Below are 20,778 nucleotides of genomic sequence, written 5' to 3'. Positions count from 1 at the left end.
ACTAAGAATAATTTAATCTCTTCTTGATGCCAAAGGTCAATATTACAAACATTAATTATTGCTCTAGAGGCTATTTGTCCCATAGTGCGAGCATGAGTCTGTTGATGAGATTCTTTTTTTTTTTTTTTTTTTTTGAGAGGGATACAGAGGGTGAGCGGGGGAGGGGCAGACAGAGAGAGAGAGAGGCACAGACTCCAAAGCAGGTTCTAGGCTCTGAGCTGTCAGCACCGAGCCCCACGCAGGGCTCACAAACTGTGAGATCGTGACCTGAGCCCAGGTCAGACACTCAACAGACTGAGCCACCCAGGCATCCCTGATGAGATTCTTTAAATGTTTTTGTCCTTTCTGTAGATTTCTCTCTCTTCCCTTTCTATTGATTGTTAACTCTGTCCTTGGTAGTCTTTACTTGTCTTTACTTTCCTTTTGCAATTATTGGCTTGCAATTAGTAGGGGAACCTCATAATAAAACTTGTTAAAAGTATCAGCTAAAAGGGGCACCTGGGTGGCTCATTGGTTAAGCGTCAGACTTCGGCTCAGGTCATGATCTCACAGTTCATGGGTTCAAGCTCTGCTCTGTGTTGACAGCTCAGAGCCTGGAGCCTGCTTCGGATTCTGTGTCCCCCTCTCTCTGCCCCTCCCCACTCACACTCTGTCTCTCGCTCTCAAAAATAAATATAACATTAAGAAAAAGAAGTCTGTTTTTATTTATTTTTGAGAAAGAGAGTGAGCATGAGTGGTGGAGGGGCAGAGAGAGAGAGGGGACAGAGGATCCCAAGCAGGCTCTGAGCTGACATCAGCAAGCCTGGTACGGGGCTGTAACTCATGAACCTTGAGATCATGACCTGAGCCAAAGTCAGACGCTCAAGTGACCAAGCCTCATGTCTTCTGCTTTTTGCGCCAATAGCTGGAGCCTTTCTTAGCTAGAGAAAATGAGATGGTTTATTAGACTCTTCCATGAATTTTTTCTGCCAGACTTGTGTCAAAACAAGTAGTCCTGGAAAAAACAAGACAAACAAAAAAACTAGTCCTGGGACCAAACCCAGTGATAACATTGATAATGCTTTGATAACACAGCCAATCACACTGATGAAGCTTCAGGCACTGGTCAGAATGAACCACTTAGATTCATTCAGGTGAGTTCAGGTCTTCTCCTGCAGGACCCTCAGAATGGCTTGCAAAAGGCAGGGCTCATTAACCTCAGTTAGCTAGACAGACCATGAGTTGCTGATTCGTAATTGGTGAAATAATCCCCGAATTTTATTGTTAAGATAATCACCAAATATTCCTGCCAATGTCCTGCTTTGAGAAAGTTCAGTATATACCCATATTGAAATTTTGTAAGTTTGCAACAGATAAATTTGAGGAAGATTAGTGCATATACAATCAAATGATGGCCCAGTTTTTTCCACCCCTCTTTGCACTTCTGTGACATGGGCCTGTGTCTGAAGGCTGTGTGCTACCAGCCAGGGTTTCTGGTTTATCAACAGTCTCAGAGAAAAGGAATCCACCCCTCCCAGCTCTTACAAAGGACTTCCTCAGGGAGAACAAGGGAAACTTCTTTGGCTCCTGTCTGGGAGGTTAATTGGTCCAAAATCCGTGGTACGACTAATCACTCCAGTTCCCATACACACAAAAACGGAGACCGAAGCACAACGTTTCGGTCAGCTCGATGCAGTTTGAAAGCTAAACTTTAGCATTAGGTAAAGCCTCTATTAAAAATGGTAACCCAAATTCAATTAAATGACAAATCTCATTTAAGAAATGTGCACATATTGTATGCTCTCTGGTGTAAACTACATTTGGTACAAACCAAATGTACAAACAGATGGGCCTAGTAACGCAGGGATGAGCAGGGTCAGTATCAGCCTTGCAAATCAGGGCCTGCCCTAGGAGGTGCCTCTGACGTCACCATTGCTGCATTTAGCATCTCCCCAAAATATGCTTGGGTTTGTTTTTTGGAAGAACATGAAGGGATTTTCCCCATTTCTTCTGTAAATATCTACTGGGCAAGGGATCCAGTAAAATGCCTCAAATGAGATTTGTATGATGGGCAATTTTTTACGGAGGTCATGGTCTAAAAAGAATAACCTTTATCTACATTCCCATCACATGCCCGTTGAGCAACTGACTATCTGACTCTCTCCATTTGAGATATGGCCAATTTCTTGTGGTTTTTTTTTGTTATTGTTGTTTTTGTTTTTGTTTTTGTTTTTTTAAAACAGAACATCCAGAGGCAGGACCCTCATCAGAGCCTTCAAAAACACTGTCTGGGAATTGCCCGACATGTCCTTGCTTGTGCTGCTTTTAAAGTCATGCCTCTCTCATTCCATTTAGACTTCTTTTAGGGTAAGCGATCATGTTCGGCCACGTACGCACAGCGAGCACTGTCTGATTTGGAATGCTCAGGCATCGTGGTGTTGACAGTGAGAACTGGAATGTCTGAAGGGTATGGGCTGAGAGCACAGACATCTGCCATTTTTCTTGCTGTTCCTCTGTGATGCAGCCACAGCCATGCAGCAGTCCAGAGATAACGTGACCTCTCTCTCCCCTCCATCTTTTTTGGGGCCAGTGAGGATTTGTTAGGGAGGCGCCTCCACCCCTTCCCCTGGAGCCTTTATATGGTAACTTGGCTCCTGGCTCACCCTCTTCCTCCTGCCTGGCAGGAGCGTGCCCTGTGGCTGTATTCCCAGCCCCTCTGCAGACACATTCCCACTGCTAGCATTTGGCTGAGCTTGCTCCTTTTTTCAGCCTTGGCCTTGGTCTGCACCCCTGACCGGGCGGGCAGCACAGTAAGCCCTTAGCTTGTTCATTCTTTCCAGCTCCTGCTGCTTTGCCCTTGTGGAACTGGCTCTACCCCACTCAGCACGGAACCCAAACGCCTGACTTTTGTCTGCGGACTTAAGAACAGAACAGAACAGAGCACAGTGAAATTCTAGCCTCGCCTGGTGCTTTTGAGGGATAGCCACGTCCAGAAGCATATAGTTGGTGCTCAGGAAATGGCTGCTGATGGAATGGATAGATGAACGGAGGCATCAAGTATAATCCCTGCAGGTTTTTAAATGCTCCTCTACTTAGATTCTGGGTATTGAGTCACCAGCATCCCAGATCCTGCCATTTTGTATGGTTCAGCACTTAGGCAAACTGCTGACCCACTTTCAGCACCGCAGGGTTAATTAGCGTTTTTGCCGTGGTGCAGTGTGTGTTCCAGATTGGTAAAGTTTATCCGTTCTTCAGCTCACCTGTATGTTCAATTCATGTTGAGGTTTCGTTCGAAGGTGGGAAGTTGGGTAAATGTTGTAAAATTGCAAATTGTGATTCAGCTCTCAGATCCAGATTGCATGAGAAGTTCCTAACCACATTTTAAATGGGGCATCTTGAAAATCTTTCTAAAATGTTTTCTTTTACTTAGTAGAAGTAGTTCTCTCCTAAGTAAGTGGAGTCTGATGAACATAGTTTATTCTTTCTGTGATAGTTTGATATAGTTCCTTCCCTATGGTCAACATTATACACACCGGTTATTTTCAGGCCAGGTGGGAAGGGTGTGGGAAATGAGGAGGAATGTGTTCACCTTGGCTGGCTATGTGCAGGGAGTAATAATGTCAGGTAATGCAGAACTGGTCACATGGGGCTGGATGGTGCATTGGACACTGGCTTTGACATTTAACAGGCAGTGGATGTTTTTGAGCAAGGAAATGATGTAAGAGCTGTGCTTCAAGAAGTGGTATTGACAGTGAGGCGCCTGGTTGGCTCAGTCAGTTGAGTGTCTGACTTCGGCTCAGGTCATGATCTGACGGTTCAGGGGTTCAAGCCCTGCGTTGGGCTCTGTGCTGACAGCTCAGAGCCCGGAACCTGCTTCAGATTCTGTGTGTGTCTCTTTCTCTGCCCTTCCCCTGTTCATGCTTTGTGTCTCTCAAAATTAATAAACATTAAAAAAAAAATTGTTTTTTAAAAAGAAGTGGTATTGACAGGGGCATCAGGGTGGCTCAGTCAGTTAAGTGTCTGACTCTTGATTTTGGCTCAGGTCATGATCTCAAGGTTTGTGAGTTCAAGCCCCATGTCGGGCTCTGTGCTGACAGCACAGAGACTGCTTGGGATTCTCTCTCTCCCTCTTTCATTGTCCCTGCCCCACTCATTTCTCTCTCTCTCTCTATCTCTCTCTCAAAAATAAACATTAAAAATTTTTTAAAAATTAAAAAAAAAAAAAGAAATGGCATTAACATTGATCACAGAGGGAGGATCCCACCAAGGGTCTGTGACAGGAGGCTACAGACAGATTAACCAGAACAGGCATGGGAAGGAGGCGGTGGGGGGAGATTTTGAGATGGCAGAGCAAAGGGAACTCAGTGACTGGTTGGTGAGGGGAGTGAGTAATCAAAGATGCCTGTAGGACCAAGTCTGGGGGATCTGGCAGATGAGGGTTATGGTGAATGAGGAGTTTGGGAATCCGTCTGTAAGCACAGATGGCCAAGGTCCTGCCTCTTTTCCTCACCAGGGTTGGACTTTGGGGTCAGCAAGCCCCGTGAAGCCTGAGTCTCCACATCTCTGGGTAGAAGGAGAGCCTCCTTCGCTGACTTGAGGCCAGTCTCTCTCACATGGACAGTCACATCGACAACTGCTGCTATGGGAGCTTGCCGGCCACTCAGCCGTGTCCTGCTCCTGGCTTTGTTCCAGTTAAAGCAATTTCATTTACAGCAGTGAGGGGCCCATTGAGACCGAGTAACGTGCTGGCTCCCAAAGGCACAATGTATTTGAAACTAAAGAGAATATCCCACAGGCTATAACTGGAGGGTACAGTTGAGGTCAGGTTTCTTGCAATAGGTGTACCTGTTTGTCTGAGTTCTGGTTGGCCGTAACTGTTGCTAGGCTGACTCCATTTTTATGCAAAATTTGAAAGTCAGTATGAACTAGTTATACTAGACTGACTTCTTAAAAAAAAAAAAGTACCTCTCCTGATTCATCTTCATTTTGTTGTTTCCAAACTACAAAAGCTGTTGCATATATATATATATATATATGCAACATTGTATTAAATTTGATAAAAATGCTCTAAAAGTTCAGGGGTGATTTATAGGTGGCTGTCAGATACTGTCAGAGAATAAAAGAGAGTATCTGTATCTCAATGGAGAATTGTATACTGATGAAATAATTTCTGCTATGGAGTCAGTCAGTGGTCTCTACAAATCGCTGATGTTGGCCTTTGTCTAATTTTTTCAAATCTGTATAGAATGTTTAGTTAAGTGACGTTTTGGAGACTTGCAAAAGATTGGCAACAATCCTTAATCTCTCTTTGTGGACCAGTGAATAAACCTCTCTATGACACTGTCCAAGGCGGTCCTCTGCACGGCGCGGGCCGCCCACGGTGAGCCATGGGGCCTTGCAAAGCCCTCTGGCTCAGCCAGTGTCCTCGGGCCTCCAGATGAGTTAAGATCGGCATTGGTGTGGGGATAAGGAAGCACCACCTCTGCCAGCCTCCCGGGAGACTGCTGCTATTTTGGCCTGTTCCACGTTCCCTAGATTTGCAGAGAATAGATTTGTGAAAGGGGGTGGGGGGGGGACGAAAAGACGCCCGAGCCAACCCTGAGAAAGAGGACAGAAACAGTGAGCGTAGCAGTTGCTGGAAGCTTGGTGCTGCAAACAGCGCAATCTGCCACCCCCATTTGTTGATCCCGCGTGCCATCCTTCAGTTGGCCCTGCTGCTGCCAGGAACCACCCCCTCCTTTTTCCATCTGAAGGCAGGGAGAGAGGTACTGTGGCAGTGTTAACTCTTCCTGCCCTAAAGCCTAGAGTCTCTTCTTCGTGAAGCGTATGCCATGGTAGGATCCACACAGGTATTAGAAAAAAAGAACTGCAGAAGTCGAAGGGGCCGAGGGAGTTTTCTGAGAAAAGCAGCACTCAGTCTTCCCAGATTAGACCACATGTGACCGTGGAGGGAGGAAACTTGAGTTTGGAAGAATGATGATCTCTAAGGAAAGCTGCCTTCGCCTCCAGCCTGGGATCTGGTCTGAATACCTGGCAGATCAGCAGTGACGGGTAGAGATGGAACAGGGCCAGAGACACCTGCTGAGTTCTGCTAAGGAGGAAAACAAACATAGGAAGAAGAGGCCTAGGAAGAGGGAGAAGGGAGAATAGCGTAGCATCCTTCAGAAGGCAGCTGTGATGTTTTACAGGGTAAACTGATTAGTCCTGATATGAATGAGCAAAGAGGATGCAGCCACTTTTTAAGTTTTTAAGGAAGTCATTCAAAATCACATATAACATCTTTCCTGTCTTGCTTCACATGCTCCTGAGGAAATGAGGGAGGAGCTCAATCCGGGGAATAGCATGAGGTCCAGCAACATCAAGAGACTACTGTTAAGTGCCTGAGGGAGGTGACTACGGGTAGAGATTGGGAACACTTTGTTCAGATTAAAGGGCTACAAATTATGACTTTTAATGAATTTGCATATCTAAATGCTTGGGACGGGGCCCGGCACGTCATAAACACTGTGTGTTCATTCCTCCTGCTGCTGCTGCTACTGCTATTATGGTTGATTATTAGAATTTTTCAGAGGTAGGAGTCATGTAGAGTGTCTTTAATCAGAAATTATATTATCAGAGTTTATGCAAAAAGCTCATATTCCTCAGCTTAGAAAATATGAAGTGGAATATCCTTCGAGGAGCCTAATTCTTAGAAATACCCTCTGCCCTGGTTGGAAAGGGTTCTGCTTCTCTGCTGGGTGTGTCCAGGGTGGAGGAGGGCTTTCCGTCCAGAGCCCAGGGAGGAACCTCTGCCATCGGGAATTATGTGAAGTAACCGCCACCTTTATGTGAAATGATGAGTGTCATAATGAAATTGTGTGTCCTTACTTAAGATTTGAGAGCCACAGACTTCAGCATTTTTAGGGAACTGCCTGGTGATCAGAGACAGACAAGGTGAGCCCAGTACCCAGGAAGGGGACTGTCCCAGGTACTTTCTCAAGACCCGCTCCTTTTCGCCTGGCTAACCTACTCCGTCCTCCCCTCCATATATCTGCATTTTATACATTTTTAAATGTTAGACTCAAATTCATTGGAGGTTATTTTGCCAACCCCCACCACTGTTCTCTGGGCATCCTCTGATCTAAATTTCTCGGAGACTGTCGGGTCCGTCCTGCACAGTTAAATGCCACTAACATGTTACTGATAGTACATGAAAGCGGTTCAGAGCAGTGCCTGAATCATTCCTCATGATTTGTGCTTTACCTGTTTTGTCTCATTTACCCTCAATAGAGTACAATACGATACAATACACTACAACACAATATTTCCCCCATTCTACGAATGAGTTAATAGAGGCATAGAGAGGCTAAGCAAAGTCACATGTATGAACCAGACTGCCTGGCTTTCAGGCTGGAGATTACAATCCCTTTCCGTGTCTAGCTTCCTGCTTGGCCCTTTTAGTCTTTGCTCTTCCCCCACGCTTGTTAGCCTTGTCTTCTCAAATAGATTAGGAGCTCTTCAGAGCACGGTGCCTTACCCTGTTTCTTCGAGTGTATTCTCCCAGGCTCCCAGCATTCAGAGTTCCCTAAGGGCTTCAGGCGCGCGGTGGGCCAGGACCAGGTTCTCCTGACTGGGATGACTGGGTGCCATTGGTTGCGGGCTGAGCTGAGGTTTTTCCCAGTGTGAACTCTCTCCTGGACCCGCTCCAGTTCTTGCTGGTGTGTCAGCCTCCGGCTTTCTTAATGTTGACAAATGGTTCCCAGCTGCACAAGCAGTGGCCTCGCTTCTTCTCGGCCAGTGCCAGGGAAAACTTTTCTTTCAAGAACAAGCAGGAACAAGTTGGTATTGGCAGAGGAGCCCCAGGCAAATCCCATTTTGTCCTTTGCCTGTGACCTTCCACTCTCTGCCACTCACAGTTCTGTGCTGCCCATCCCCCAGCCCCAGGACCCACCTAGACCTGGCTCCCCGATTAAAACAGGCCCGGGCCTCTGCCCTTTGTCCCCAGTCCTTAAGTCTGCTAATTACTACAGATCTGATCAACAAAGTCCAGTTTATAGGGAATCCCTCCTGGTGACATATTTGGGTTTTAAAAGGAGATAACTCCTTGACTGCTCCGCATATGGCAAGGCAAAGGAGATCCTTAAATGACAGGCCATGTGGGAAGCAGGGCTTGGCTGCAGAAATGACTCTGGATCAGGAGAATCCTGGTTTCCAATCCTGACTTACCTCTCACTAGCTGTGTGACCAGGCAGCTTGTACGAAGCCCAGTTTCTTGCCTGTCAAATCGCACAGTGCCTGGCACAATGAGAATTAGCACCCAGGTCAGTGGTAGCCCCTCAGTGAGTGTCTCTGTAAAGTCTCTTCCTCCCACAGGAGTTTCCTCACTCTCCGTGGGTATGGGTGAGGCCAAGAGTACTCATCTGTCTGTCGTTGTCGAATTAAGAACATAATTATTTTTGCATTCTGCTTAGTTGTAAATTGTTCTCAGCTTGGGACTTTAAGAAATATTTATTTATTGTGAAATATAGTTTATACACAGAAAAGTACATGAAACACACATGTGCAATTTAGCAAATAGTGATAAAGGTGTCTCCCATGTAACCACTACCCTGATCAAGAAAAACAAGTGATGAGGTTTTGGGGTGATAGTGGGTCAATGGCCGAAAAAGAATTCTTGGCGACGTCTTTGGTGCAAAAGGGTGATTTTATTAGAGCACGGGGACAGGACCCATGAGCAGAAAGAGGGGCGCTGGGGTTGTGAAGAGTGGCTCCTTATATGCTATGGGGCTGGGGGAGGTAAAGTCAAAAGGGAACTTTCCAAAGAGATTTTCATATTCTAAAGACTCACAGATTACTGGAGGTCTAGCTATTGTCAAGCTAAGGCATTAACATTAAGACAGTAGGGAGTTCCTGAAGAAAGGTTTTACTCTGCCTGCCTTAAGTGTGTGTCAAAGGGCTGCGGGTTATAAGGAAATCTAATTTTATCTGCCATTTCCTTCTTGCCTTTGTTTCCCACATCACTATGGAGGGGAGGTTGATGCTGGGGCTCCAGGAAACTCAGTCTATAGGTTTCTGGAGATTAGGCTGTTGATAAGATTGCCTTTGTCTTCTAATTTACTAAGATAGTTGTGAACTGATGGAGACTTTATCAGTTTAACCATTTGTTTTTGGTCCTTTCCTTTGTCCTTGGGCAGCCTGGAGTGCCTGAGGAATGCCACACACATCCCACCTAGGAGGGCTGGGTAATGCTAGACTGTGCTTGGCCCTCAGTTTGCCTTATGTTCCCTCATCACTAAGTGGTGGCTTTATATAACACAGTGCTTTGATTCTCAGCTGGGGCTGATTTTGCCCCCAGGGGACATTTGAGCCTTTTTGGTTGTGGCATCTGAGGAGGTGCTCCTGGCACCTAGTAGTAGGGGCCAGGAATACTGCTACTAAATACAGCCCCCCAACAGCAAAGATTATCCTGCCCCAGATGTCTGAGTCAGGAAAGCCTGCTGTAACACAATCTGATTAGCCATTGTGCAGAACACCCGATTCTTAGAAACACGATGCTTCAGCAGGAGGTGAACTTTTAGGAAAAGATTTGGGTGCTCAAGAAACCTGTTAGTATCAATACTTAGATTTACATAACACAATATCAGTAATCCTATGCCACTCAACTAATTGTTCTCTAGGGGGTTAAAAAAAAAAAAAAAAAAAAAAAAGCCGGCCAGAATTTCAGATGAAGGATCTGAAGTTAATAGCCCTTGCTAATAGTATCAATCGGTTTGTATTCTTTCATTGTTGCCAAATGCTTTTAATCTCCTCTGTCAATTTGCACCAGTCTTGGGACTCAAATACTAGACAAGTTAGTAGAAGCCAGATGTGTTCCATTTTGCTATTAATTAAGTCGTGAATAAATTAAATACTGTACCCTTTCCAACAACTTGTCCCAGCCACTATGCACTTGTAATGGTCTTCCCTTTATTGCAGGATTTAGTTGTCCGTATTGTCTTTATTCTTGGCAACCTGACAGCGAAAAATCACCAGGCTCGTGAACAGTTTTCCAAAGAGAAAGGGAGCATTCCGACCTTGCTGTCGTTATTCCATACATTCTACAAAATGGACCTGTGCGCCAAGGAGCAGGCAGGAGGAGCCCAGCAACCCAAGGTGCAGAGGCCGCGGGCCCCAGCGGAGGACGTGCTCATCAAGCTGACCCGAGTACTGGCCAACTTAGCCATGCACCCTGGCATCGGCCCGGCCCTGGCCACCAACCCGCACGCCGTGGGCCTGCTCCTCGCCACGTTAGGTAAGGCTGCTCCCAGCAGGGGAGACAGTTCTGTGGCTCCGGTGCCCCTAGGGGTTTAGTGGTACAACTGGCTGGCTTTAATGAGCCTTCACAGCTGCAGGAAGGAAAATTCCTCCACTGTGCAGAACTTCCTCAAAGGTAATACAGGTAATATTTTTTAAAATTTGCGAAAAGAAAAGAAAAAAAGAAAAAGAAAAAATTGTTACTGAATCTCATTGAATTGTACACCTGGAAAGGCTGAATTTTATGGTATGTGAATTTTATCTTTTTTTTTTTTTTTTTTTTTTTTTTTTTTTTTAAGTATACTGGAGGCGCCTGGGTGGCTCAGTTCTTTGAGTTTCCAACTCTTGATTTCTGCTCAGGTCATGATCCCTGGGTTGTGGGATGGAGCCCCACATCGAGCTCAGCTCTGAGCATGTAGTCTGCTTGGGATTCTCTCTCTCTCTCTCTCTCTCTCTCTCTCTCTCTCTCTCTCTCACTCCCTCTGCCCCTCTTCCTCGCTTGCGTGCTCTCTTTCTCTCTTTCTAAAATAATAAAGAAAGTATACCAATCAAATTACCAAAGACTGGCCAAATTAACCACAAAGAGTTTAAAATCCTTAACTTTTCCTGGATTAGTCCATGTGATTAAAGTTTATATTTTTATTTTTCAGCTTTTCATGGTATCTATAATTGTGGCCCCCAATCATTTGTCCCATTTCTCCCCTTTATTAGCCATCTCACTCTTCCATAACAAAATACCACAGACTTAGTAGCTTAAACAACAGAACTTTGTTTCTCATGGTTCTGGAGGTTGAAAGCCCAAGGTCAAGGTGCCTGCCAGTTGGGTTCCAGATGAGAGCTCGCCTCCTGGCTCGCAGACAGCTGCGTTCTCACCCTGTCTTCACATGGCATTTCCTCAGAGTGTGCACTCAAGAAAAAGAGAATGATCGCAATCCCCACCTTTCTCCCCCTTTCTCCCTTTCTCCTCCTTTCTCCCTTTCTCCCTTTCTTTCCCCTTTCTCCCCCTCCTTATAAGACCACCAATCCTATCAGATAAGGAGTCCACCCATACGACCTCATTTAACTTTACTTCCTAAAACCCCTATCTCACATACAATCACATTGGAGGTTAGAGCTTCAACATGTGCATTTGGGGAAGGGGCTGCATTTCAGCCAATAGTATTCTGCTCCTGGCCCCCTGCCCAAAATTCATAATCTGTTCTCATGGTAGGATTAGTACGTTATAAGAAGAGACACCAGAGAGCTTGCTCTTGCTGTCTCTTCCATGTGAGGACACAGCAAGAAGGCGGCCATCTGCCAGCCGGGAAGAGTTCTCACTAGAACCCAATTGTGCTGGCATCCTGATCCCAGACTTCCAACCTCCGTAACCGTGAGAAAATAGATTTCTGTTATTTTAGCCCAAATCTGTGGTATGTCGTTACGGTGGCCTGAGCTGACTGAGACAGATGCACCTTTTGAGTATTAATTATTGTGGGTTCAAATGCTTGTAAGCACATGTAAAGCATTATTAACTATTTACTTTTGTGGGGCTAAATGCACATAAAGTGCTTGGTGCTGTTCATGATAGATGCCTCATAGCTGTGAATGCCTACCCTCTTGCTCCTGATGTCAGTCACTATTCCTTCTGGCCAAATGTGTAGTCCTACAGAAGGTGGTGATACAGAAGAGGTACCCCCCCCCCCCTTTTTTTTTTTCTGGACAAGCTAATGAATTGTCCTACCAAGGCAAGAGACAAAAAAACAACAGATTCCCAAACACTGCCCATGGTCTAGCGTCGTTAGTGGGGGGTAGCAGGAACCAGGGCTCCTAACTGGCATTGCTACATCTGCCAGGAGATGAGTCTGAAGGCTGAGTAGAAGGCAGGGACAAAATGACTAAGGGCCTTATATGCTAAATAAAGAGTTCATTCCTTCACTCATTCTTGCATCCAGCAATTATTTATTGAGCACCCCTATGTGCCAGACTCTGTTCTAGGTGCTAGGAATGCAACAGTGACTAAAACAGATACATCCCTAGTCTTGTGGAGCTTCCATTTTAGTCCTAGAAGACAAACATTAAACACTGAACAGGTCAGGTGATTATATGTGCTATGGAGAAGATAACAGTAGGGTAAGGGGAGGGGTGCTTGGGAGATTCGGTTGAGTGTCCAACTTCGGCTCAGGTCACGATCTCACAGTTCATGTGTTCGTGCCCTCCGTCTGGCTCTGTGCTGACAGCTCGGAGCCTGGAGTCTGCTTTGGATTCTGTGTCTCCCTCTCTCTGCCCCTTCCCCACTCATGCTCTGTCTCTCTCAAAAATAAATAAACATTAAACAATTTTTTAAAAAGTAAGGTAAGGGGAAGAGAATAATGGATGCTATTTTATATAGGGTGATTAAGGAATGTGTGCTCAATAAGGTGATGTCTGAGCAACAACCTGGAGGATGTGAGGAGTGAACCAAGTGGATAACAGGAAACAGAGTATATTCTAGACAGAGGGAGTAGCAGCAGTACAAAGGTTTAGTCAGGATCATGCTGATATGTTAAAAAAAAATGGGGGGGGCAGGAAGACCAGTGTGGTTGGCACTGGGGATCTGGGGGCTAGAACATCAAGTGAGGCCAGAGACGTCAAGATTAGGGCTGCCCAGGTAGGGCCTGATGCCCACGTAAGACAAGTGACCTTAGCTGACTTACTATTCAAGGATCATCATGTTAAGGATGGACTCAGGGAGGAAGCTGGAAGAAGAGTAGCCAGTTAAGAGGTGGGGGATGGGCTAGGTGGTACTAGAGGAGGTGAGAAGTGATCAGAGTCTGCGTGTTTGGAGGGCAGCACTGATAGGAGTTATGGATAGAGTTTGCCCCCAGGATCGTTCTGTTGCGAGGTGGAAGTGTGGGGAACAGACTGGAAGTGTGGGGAACAGACTCACAGGGTGGAGCCCCCAGAGAGCTCAGGAATACGGCAAACCAGTGGGGGTGAGAGAAGCTCAGCTTGCTGGTGTGTTGGCACCTCCACTTTACTACAAACACAGGGCCTAGATCAGCCCAATTTGTCCAGACCCCCTGGCTGGAGGGAGCGAGCTTAGAGTGTTCTAAAACCTGGCCAGGAGTGGTCCTCTGCTTTTGATGCACTTCCACGCAGGAAGCGTCCTGGGAAATAAAGCAGCAAACAGTGCCCTTGCACAGACCTTGCCTGGGACAGTGGCTTGTCCCTGGGGCTGCTGTTGCTGCAGTTAGGATGTCGTTGTTTCTGCCCCTGCAATGAGCCTTTGGTACCCTTTTCCTTACTGTGTTTCAGAATACAAGTCAATTGAGGATTGCGAGGAGCTGGTGATCAATACTACAGCCACAATCAACAACTTATCTTACTACCAAGTGAAGAATTCCATAATTCAAGACAAAAAGCTATATATTGCTGAATGTAAGGTTCAGTGTTGGGTTTGGGTGGATGAATATTTAACATTTTGACTCTATTTGCTAAACACAGACCTGGTGGCATTCCTATTTTCCGATTTCTGGTACAGATATCAAAGAGCCTCATTCAATTCTAAGACATTAGAATATGGGGAAAAGTTAGTGGCCAAGTTCTTGCTAAAGTGTCTTACAGTTTGTGTTTTATTATTGCTTTAAGATTTTGAGTTATCAGTATTTAGTATAATACTGGAGCCTAATAGCCTTTAAATTAAAACTTAACTTCACTGGTTTTATTTCTCTGGTCCCCAAACCCAGTGCTCATAAAGCTTCTTGTGAGTAATAACATGGATGGAATCCTTGAAGCTGTGCGTGTTTTTGGAAATCTCTCCCAGGACCATGACATCTGTGATTTCATTGTGCAGAAAAATGGTGAGTTAATGATACTCCGTGTTCATCAGCATGTACTTCTTGCCAATAAACAGCTAAGCAGTTCTAGAGCTTGGGTCATGACAATGTGATGCTTGTTTCTGCTTTGGGATGCGCAGTGCTTGACATGCTGTTCCATGCATGTGGAAGGCTCTCCACTCGATATGCCAGGATAGATCTGGCCAGTGTTCTCAGGGTTCCCCTCTCCCTTGTGCATGGTCTTCCGAGTTCTGAGATGGTGTGTGTGTGTGTGTGTGTGTGTAAGGGAAACAATCTATAGTCATTATTACTGTCCATGAGAATGGACTCAGTTGACATTCTCCTTCACGTACTAGAATGTCCATTACAGCCCTACTTGTAATAGCAACAAATGGAAAAAACCTAAGTGTGCATACATCATGATATGTTCATGCAACAAAAAGTTCTACATCAATTAAAATAAATGAACTAGAGATTCGTGGATCAACATTGATCAGCCTCAAACATAATATAGGAGCAAAACAGCTAGTGATTGGAGGGTATATACAGAATAATGCCATTAATATAGGTTTTAGAACATGCATAACGATCTTGAGTATTGTTTATGTAATGTATAGTAATGATGTAAAGGTACAAATGACATTTGGCAATTGTAAACTCCACACTTAAGATAGAAGTCACCGTTGGAAGGGAAGGCGTGCCCAAAGATATAAAATTGGATCTGTAACATTTTTTTTTAAGTTTATTTTTTTTTATTTTGAGGTCGGGAGGGGCAGAGAAAAGGAGATAGAGAATCCAAAGCAGGCTCTGTGCTGTCATCCAGGGCTCAGTTCCAAGAACCATGAGAGTATGACCTGAGGCGAAATCAAGAGTTGGTCACTTGGGGCACCTGGGTGGCTCAGTCAGTAAAGCATCTGACTCTTGATTTTGGCTCAGGTCATGATCTCACGGGTTTGTGGAATCGAGCCCCTAGTCCAACTCTGTGCTGACAGCATGAAGCCTGCTTGGGATTCTCTCTGTCCCTCTCTCTCTCTCTGCCCTTCCCCTCACTCATGCTTTCCCTCTCTCTAAATAAATAAATAAACTTAAAAAAAAAAAAAGTCCAGGGGTGCCTGGGTGTCTCAGTCAGTTAGGCTTTGGCTTTGGCTCAGGTCATGATCTTGCAGTTTGTGAGTTCGAGCCCTGTGTCAGGCTCTGTACTGACAGCTCAGAGCCTGGAGCCTGCTTCAGATTCTGTGTTTCCCTCTCTCTCCACCCCTCCCCCACTCACTCTCTGCCTCTCTCTCTCACTCTTAAAAATTAATAAACATTAAAAAAATTTAAAGAAAAAAAAAGTCGAATGCTAAACTGACTGAGCCACCCAGGCACCCCTGTAACATTTTATTTCTTAAGCCGGGTGGCAGGTACACAAGATAACCACCTCTATACATCTCAAATATTTCATGTAAGTATAATACCTAAAACTTCCTAATTATCCATGGTAGCAAATTTAGGTAATACAGATATTAAGGGGAAAAAGCAGCAGCAGCAAACTGTCACCCATAATCTCACTCCCCCAGAGATAACTGTTAACATTTTGGCGCATTCTTTAGACTCTTAAACACACACATGTATGTGTCTGACCCATCAATGGGACCAAAGTCAGAACAAGATGGCCACCTCTTAGGTGATAGGGTGGAGGCAGAACACACTTTATCCAACCTCCCCCAATCTTTTGCCCAGCCCCTTCTGGGGGTATAAGAAACCAGGATAGATGGTTCCATTTCCTAGGTGTAAAGGAAAATGGTTCCTAGAGGTGGGAAGCCTGTCTTGCCCTGAGCTGCCCCCTACCCTGGAAGTCCTGCCTTGCTACAGGCCAGTTTCCAGCCATCTGAGCAGTTCTTTTACAAGCCCTGGAAGACTTTAGAGATCGCAACAGGAGCCTACTTCCCCCCCCCCCCGGGGTTCTGTATTTAAAATTTTTTTAATGTTTATTTATTTTTTTTTTTTGAGAGAGAGAGAGAGAGAGAGAGAGAGAGAGAGAGAGAGAGGACCAGTGGTGGGAGGGGCAGAGAGAGAAGGGGACAGAGGATCTGAAGCAGGCTCTGCGCTGACAGCCCTTTGCAGGGCTCGACTTAGGAACCACAAGATCATGGCTTGAGCCTGAGGCAGGTGGTTAACTGACTGAGCTACCCAGGCACCCCCAGGGGTTGTGTATTTAAAGAAAATTGCTGCAAAGGTTCAAAGGGGCCCTTGAGAAGAATCAGATGGTAGAGATGAATGTCACCTGTGTGGTTGGAGTTTGTGATTTTTTTTTTTTTTTTTTTTCCCTTTCTACTGGAAGGGACTATATCATTGCCCCAGGGAGGGAGCTGCTGCCTGGGTCAGATGCAGCACTGCTGGGGGACCAAGGACTTGGGGGATGGGGAGCAAGTTCTAGATGCAGTGGATGTTGGCAAACCCACAGCTGGGCATGAGTAAAGCCTTAGGTAGAATGGATTAAGTCCCCTAGCAGAGTTTCCGGTTTTTCGAGCCACTCCCCATTTCCCCCTTTGCCATTTATAATCTAAGGTACAGCTGGGAACCCTGAGCCTTATTGGTCCACATTTGTTCTCTGTCCTCCCAGTACACAAGTTCATGATTGCACTGCTCGATGCTAAGCATCAGGATATTTGCTTTTCTGCCTGTGGCGTTCTCCTAAATCTCACTGTGGATAAAAACAAACGTGTCATCCTAAAAGAAGGAGGTGGCATTAAAAAGTAAGTTTCAAGGCATGGAGTCCTGACTCTCAGATGTCAGAGGGAATGGTTTCCCATGGAGCTTGGGCCCCTCTCATCACTCTTCTGCGGTGGAGGTATTTCAGCATTTGGAACTGCCAAGCTACGGGCTGAAGAGGAAATTTAGGTGCCACTGGACTCTTAAAACCGTTCAGAAGTAGGTTATTGCTACTTTGTAGCTACTTAAATTTATAGATGTGAAATGTTAAAAAACCACTGAATTACATATAATACATATTAAATAATACAGGATGATCGTCATTATGCTAAAAATACAAAAATTAAAGAGATTCTGACCAATAACTTTTCTTTTTAAGTTTATTTATTTTGAGAGAGACAGACAGCTCGAGTGGGGGAGGGGCAGTGAGAGAGGGAGAGAGAGAGAATCCCAAGCCAAGTTATGCACCGTGAGATCATGACCTGAGCCGAAACCGAGAGTTGGACGCTTAGGTGACTGAGCCACTCAGGCTCCCCCCTAACAACTTCTTAATTTGACTTTTATTGACTTAGGTTGGTGGATTGTTTAAGACATTTTGGTCCTACCGATTGGCAGCTGGCCTGCTTGGTTTGCAAAACTTTATGGAACTTCAGTGAAAATATCACCAACGCTTCATCATGTTTTGGAGATGAAGACACCAACACATTGTTAGTCCTGCTACCATCATTTTTAGGTAAGACTCCAGACTGTGAGTCTGTGAGTTTTATCAGAGTAGGAGAAATGTTCTTTTCTGTGACCAGCATGGGTAAAGATTGGTATGTGTTTGAGTAGCTGTGTAAATTTGGAAATATCTGAGAAGAGGCAGAATGTTATTTACAATGGGGACACAAGGACTCCAACTCATTGGATTCTGTCATGGTTTTTTTCTGTGGCTTTTCTCATTTTTTTCTTTTCTGAATTTTTTTATAAACTGCCTAAATACCAGATGTGAGCATAAATTATTGGTGTTGTTTAAAAATATATAACATTGGAATTGATAAAATATGGCTAAAAGTTACTCTCAAGTCATGGTTTTAATGGATCTATACATTTTAATTAGCAACTATGTTATGTGGAGGAGGGTCTGTGAAATTATTTGACATTGCAGTGGGGTTCAGACCACTGAAAGGGAAGAAATCACTGATACAAATCAAAGGAAAGGATAGTTTCTTATGTTAAAAAAAAAGTTTTTTTAGGAGAATTTTTTTCATTCTGGGTTAGGTCTAAAAACAATGATTTAAATAAGTAAGTGAATGTTTTCAATAATCCTTTTTCTCAAAATGGAGACCATGTCTGTACCATTGCCCAGCCACTGTGTTGCATCTGCAAGGCCATGTGGAAGCTCTCAGTGTGGCTCAGAAGCTGTGGATTCCAATGCTGGTGTTTTCTTGTGGTGTGATTTGACCAGAGAATTTCAGGACCTGTCTTTTCATCTCTGAGATGCGGACATGATAACCCTAGCCCTGCTCTGGGGAGTAGTGAGGATCAAATAAGCATCTGAGTGCGTAATGGAAAGACCACAGGGCCCATAGCACACCGTTCTGAGTTTAAGCCCTTGCTTTTGTCACATATAAACTTTTAATGTTGGGCTTAACCTCCCTGAATTTATATTTTTTCATCTCTGAGCTAGGGACCATTGATGGCCACTTTGTGGAGTTGTTAGAATATAAAGGAGGAGACATTGTACAGAGAGCCTGATAGAGTACCTGACACACAAGGAGTCCTCAAAACAGGGCTGTGAAAGTGCTTTGTAAATGCTAAGTGTTGTAACAATGTTATTAAACAGGAACTCAGAACCAGAAGTTACTTGAAAGAATCAGGATTGCTAGATGGATGTGAAATTTGCTCTTTTCAGGTAAATATAATTTTGTGGGTGTAGGAGTAAGAAAAAAAAATGAACATGATTTTAAATCACTGAGGTTCACAGTCTGCTCTGGTAACACTGAGCTTTCTCAGGTTGCCAGGAGCAGAAGTCTGTGCTCAACTTGCCTTAATTCAGTTCTCAAGTGGGGCAGAACAGTGGAATTGGGTGTGGAATTTAAAAAACACACACTCTTGTCCTGGCCCCATCCCCAGGCATGCTGATTGAGGAACTCCAGGGTGAGGCCAATTGTCTGTGTTTTTTTTCAAAGTTCCACAGGTGAGTTTGCTATGCAACCAGGCTTGAGAACCCCTACCTGCTCAGTGAAGGAGTTTCAGGGAAGGGTGCACAGGGAAGAAGGAAGCCAGGAAATAAGCACATTGCCCAAAGCCTGCTGGAGGGGCACTCAGGACCTAGAAGGTCGTTCCAGATGAAACCAGAGTCCCTGAGTGACCCCTTCAGTGGCAGGCCATCATCTGCTCCACCCTGCTTGAGACTCAACTCTGCTCAGTCTCTGCTGTGATGCAAAAAGTCCCTAGAGGCTCCTGCTTGGTCATGCTTCAACTCTCTCGAGGCTTCTTAGTGCTGCCCTCAGCATGTGTCTCCTCTGTTGTTGGCATATCTTTCTATGTGTCTCCTGTTTGGGGAAGAGGTGTGGTTGCTTTCCTGAATCACTCCCTTGGGGTGTAGGGCTTTCAGGGCTAAGGCAGCAGCTGCCTGTACCACAGCCTACCTGTGGCTTCCTTCCCTGGCACATAGGTCCAGAACGGTCAACCATAAATAACAAAATGGTGGGGACATGTTACATATGGGCCCCTTTGAATTTTTTTTAATTAAAAAAATTTTGTTTTGAAGTTTATTCATTTTTGAGAGAGACAGAGTGCAAGTGGGGGAGGGGCAGAGAGACAGGGAGACACAGACTTCGAAGCCGGCTCCAGGCTCCCAGCTGTCAGCACAGAGCCCGATGTGGGGCTCTAACTCATGAACCGTGAGATCATGACCTGAGCCGAAATCAGGTGCTTAACTGACCGAGTAACCCAGGTGCCTCACATAAGGGCACCCTTAACCCCCCTGTGGGCATGGGCAGCTTCTCAGCAGAATGCAGTACCCGGCAGGCGGCAGGCACTTCATTCTAGTAGCCCCTCCCTCAGGCTTCCCTTAGAACCAGGGCAGGCTTCTCCTTGTGCTTCCCCAACCTCTGAGCCTTTGCATGTGCCTATCCCAGCCAGGTGCTGCCCGTCCCTGCAGACCTTTCTCACACAGCTTTTCAAGCCCACAGTGTAGTCATAGGAAATCTGTACTTCTTAAATAGCAATCGTGAACTGTGTAACTTCTCCTGTGTTATTGTTTTGTAACTTTTATCTTGTTTCCCCACTCCAACTGAACCACTTTAGGGAAATGATATTGCCTCATATGAAGTAGGTCCTTGATAGATGCCTGTAGATTGGCTTTCTTTCTTTCTTTCTCTCAAGTTTTTTTATTTTGTGAGTGAGAGAGAAGGAGAGAGCATGAGCAGGGGAGGGGCAGAGAGAGCAGGAGAGAGAGAATTCCGAGCAGGCTCTGTTCTGTCAGTACAGAGCTGGAGGCGGGGCTCGGTCCCAGGAGCCATAAGATCACGACTTGAGCCAAGATCAAGAGTCAGATGTTTAACAGACTGAGCCACCCAGGTGCTCTGATTGACTAACTTTGTAAATCCTCACCCAAACCCATGGAAGGGAACTGTGGTGTGGAGAGCAAAAATAAACACATTTGATCAGGGAGCCACAGTGTGTCAGGGATTTCTCACGTGATCACTAGGCCCTCCTTACAAATTCTAAGGACTGAGCTCTTTCCTGGTGTTTGCCTGTGTGGTGCCAGCCTCAGACCCTTACCTCTGACAGGGCTGTAGTATGTCTGACCAGCCAGGATGCAGCAATTAGTATGCACAGGTGAGTGAGAGTGTACTGGAATTCCAGTTGTTTCACACAGATAGCTAAAAAGCTGGCCATTTTGAAAACAGAATGAGCTGTTAAATCACAAAGCCCACATTGAAGTGTGCACTGCTTTTAGAAATAACAAGGCAATTGATACAGTAATAGAAGTTAGCCAACTTTTTTTTTTTTTTTTTTTTTTTTTTTTTATGGGTGACTGAGGAAAGAC

General features: G+C 45.2%; 1 protein-coding gene across 2 annotated transcripts in view; it reads left to right on the top strand.

Annotated features, from left to right (window-relative positions):
- ARMC2 (armadillo repeat containing 2) overlaps nt 1–20,778 on the top strand; it is a 105,666-nt gene that overhangs the window by 78,622 nt on the left and 6,266 nt on the right. For both annotated transcript variants that reach the window (XM_019443033.2, XM_019443034.2), the window contains 5 exons: nt 9,934–10,249; nt 13,525–13,647; nt 13,956–14,069; nt 16,651–16,783; nt 17,312–17,472. In XM_019443033.2, the coding sequence (XP_019298578.2) occupies nt 9,934–10,249; nt 13,525–13,647; nt 13,956–14,069; nt 16,651–16,783; nt 17,312–17,472 (847 nt within the window). The remainder of the gene's footprint in view (nt 1–9,933; nt 10,250–13,524; nt 13,648–13,955; nt 14,070–16,650; nt 16,784–17,311; nt 17,473–20,778) is intronic.

Source organism: Panthera pardus, unplaced genomic scaffold, assembly GCF_024362965.1.
Source record: "Panthera pardus isolate Hobbes unplaced genomic scaffold, ASM2436296v1 HiC_scaffold_17, whole genome shotgun sequence".
In the NCBI taxonomy this organism is placed as follows: domain Eukaryota; kingdom Metazoa; phylum Chordata; class Mammalia; order Carnivora; family Felidae; genus Panthera; species Panthera pardus.
Note: the sequence above shows the minus strand (reverse complement) of the source record. Positions and strands in the feature narration are given on the sequence as shown.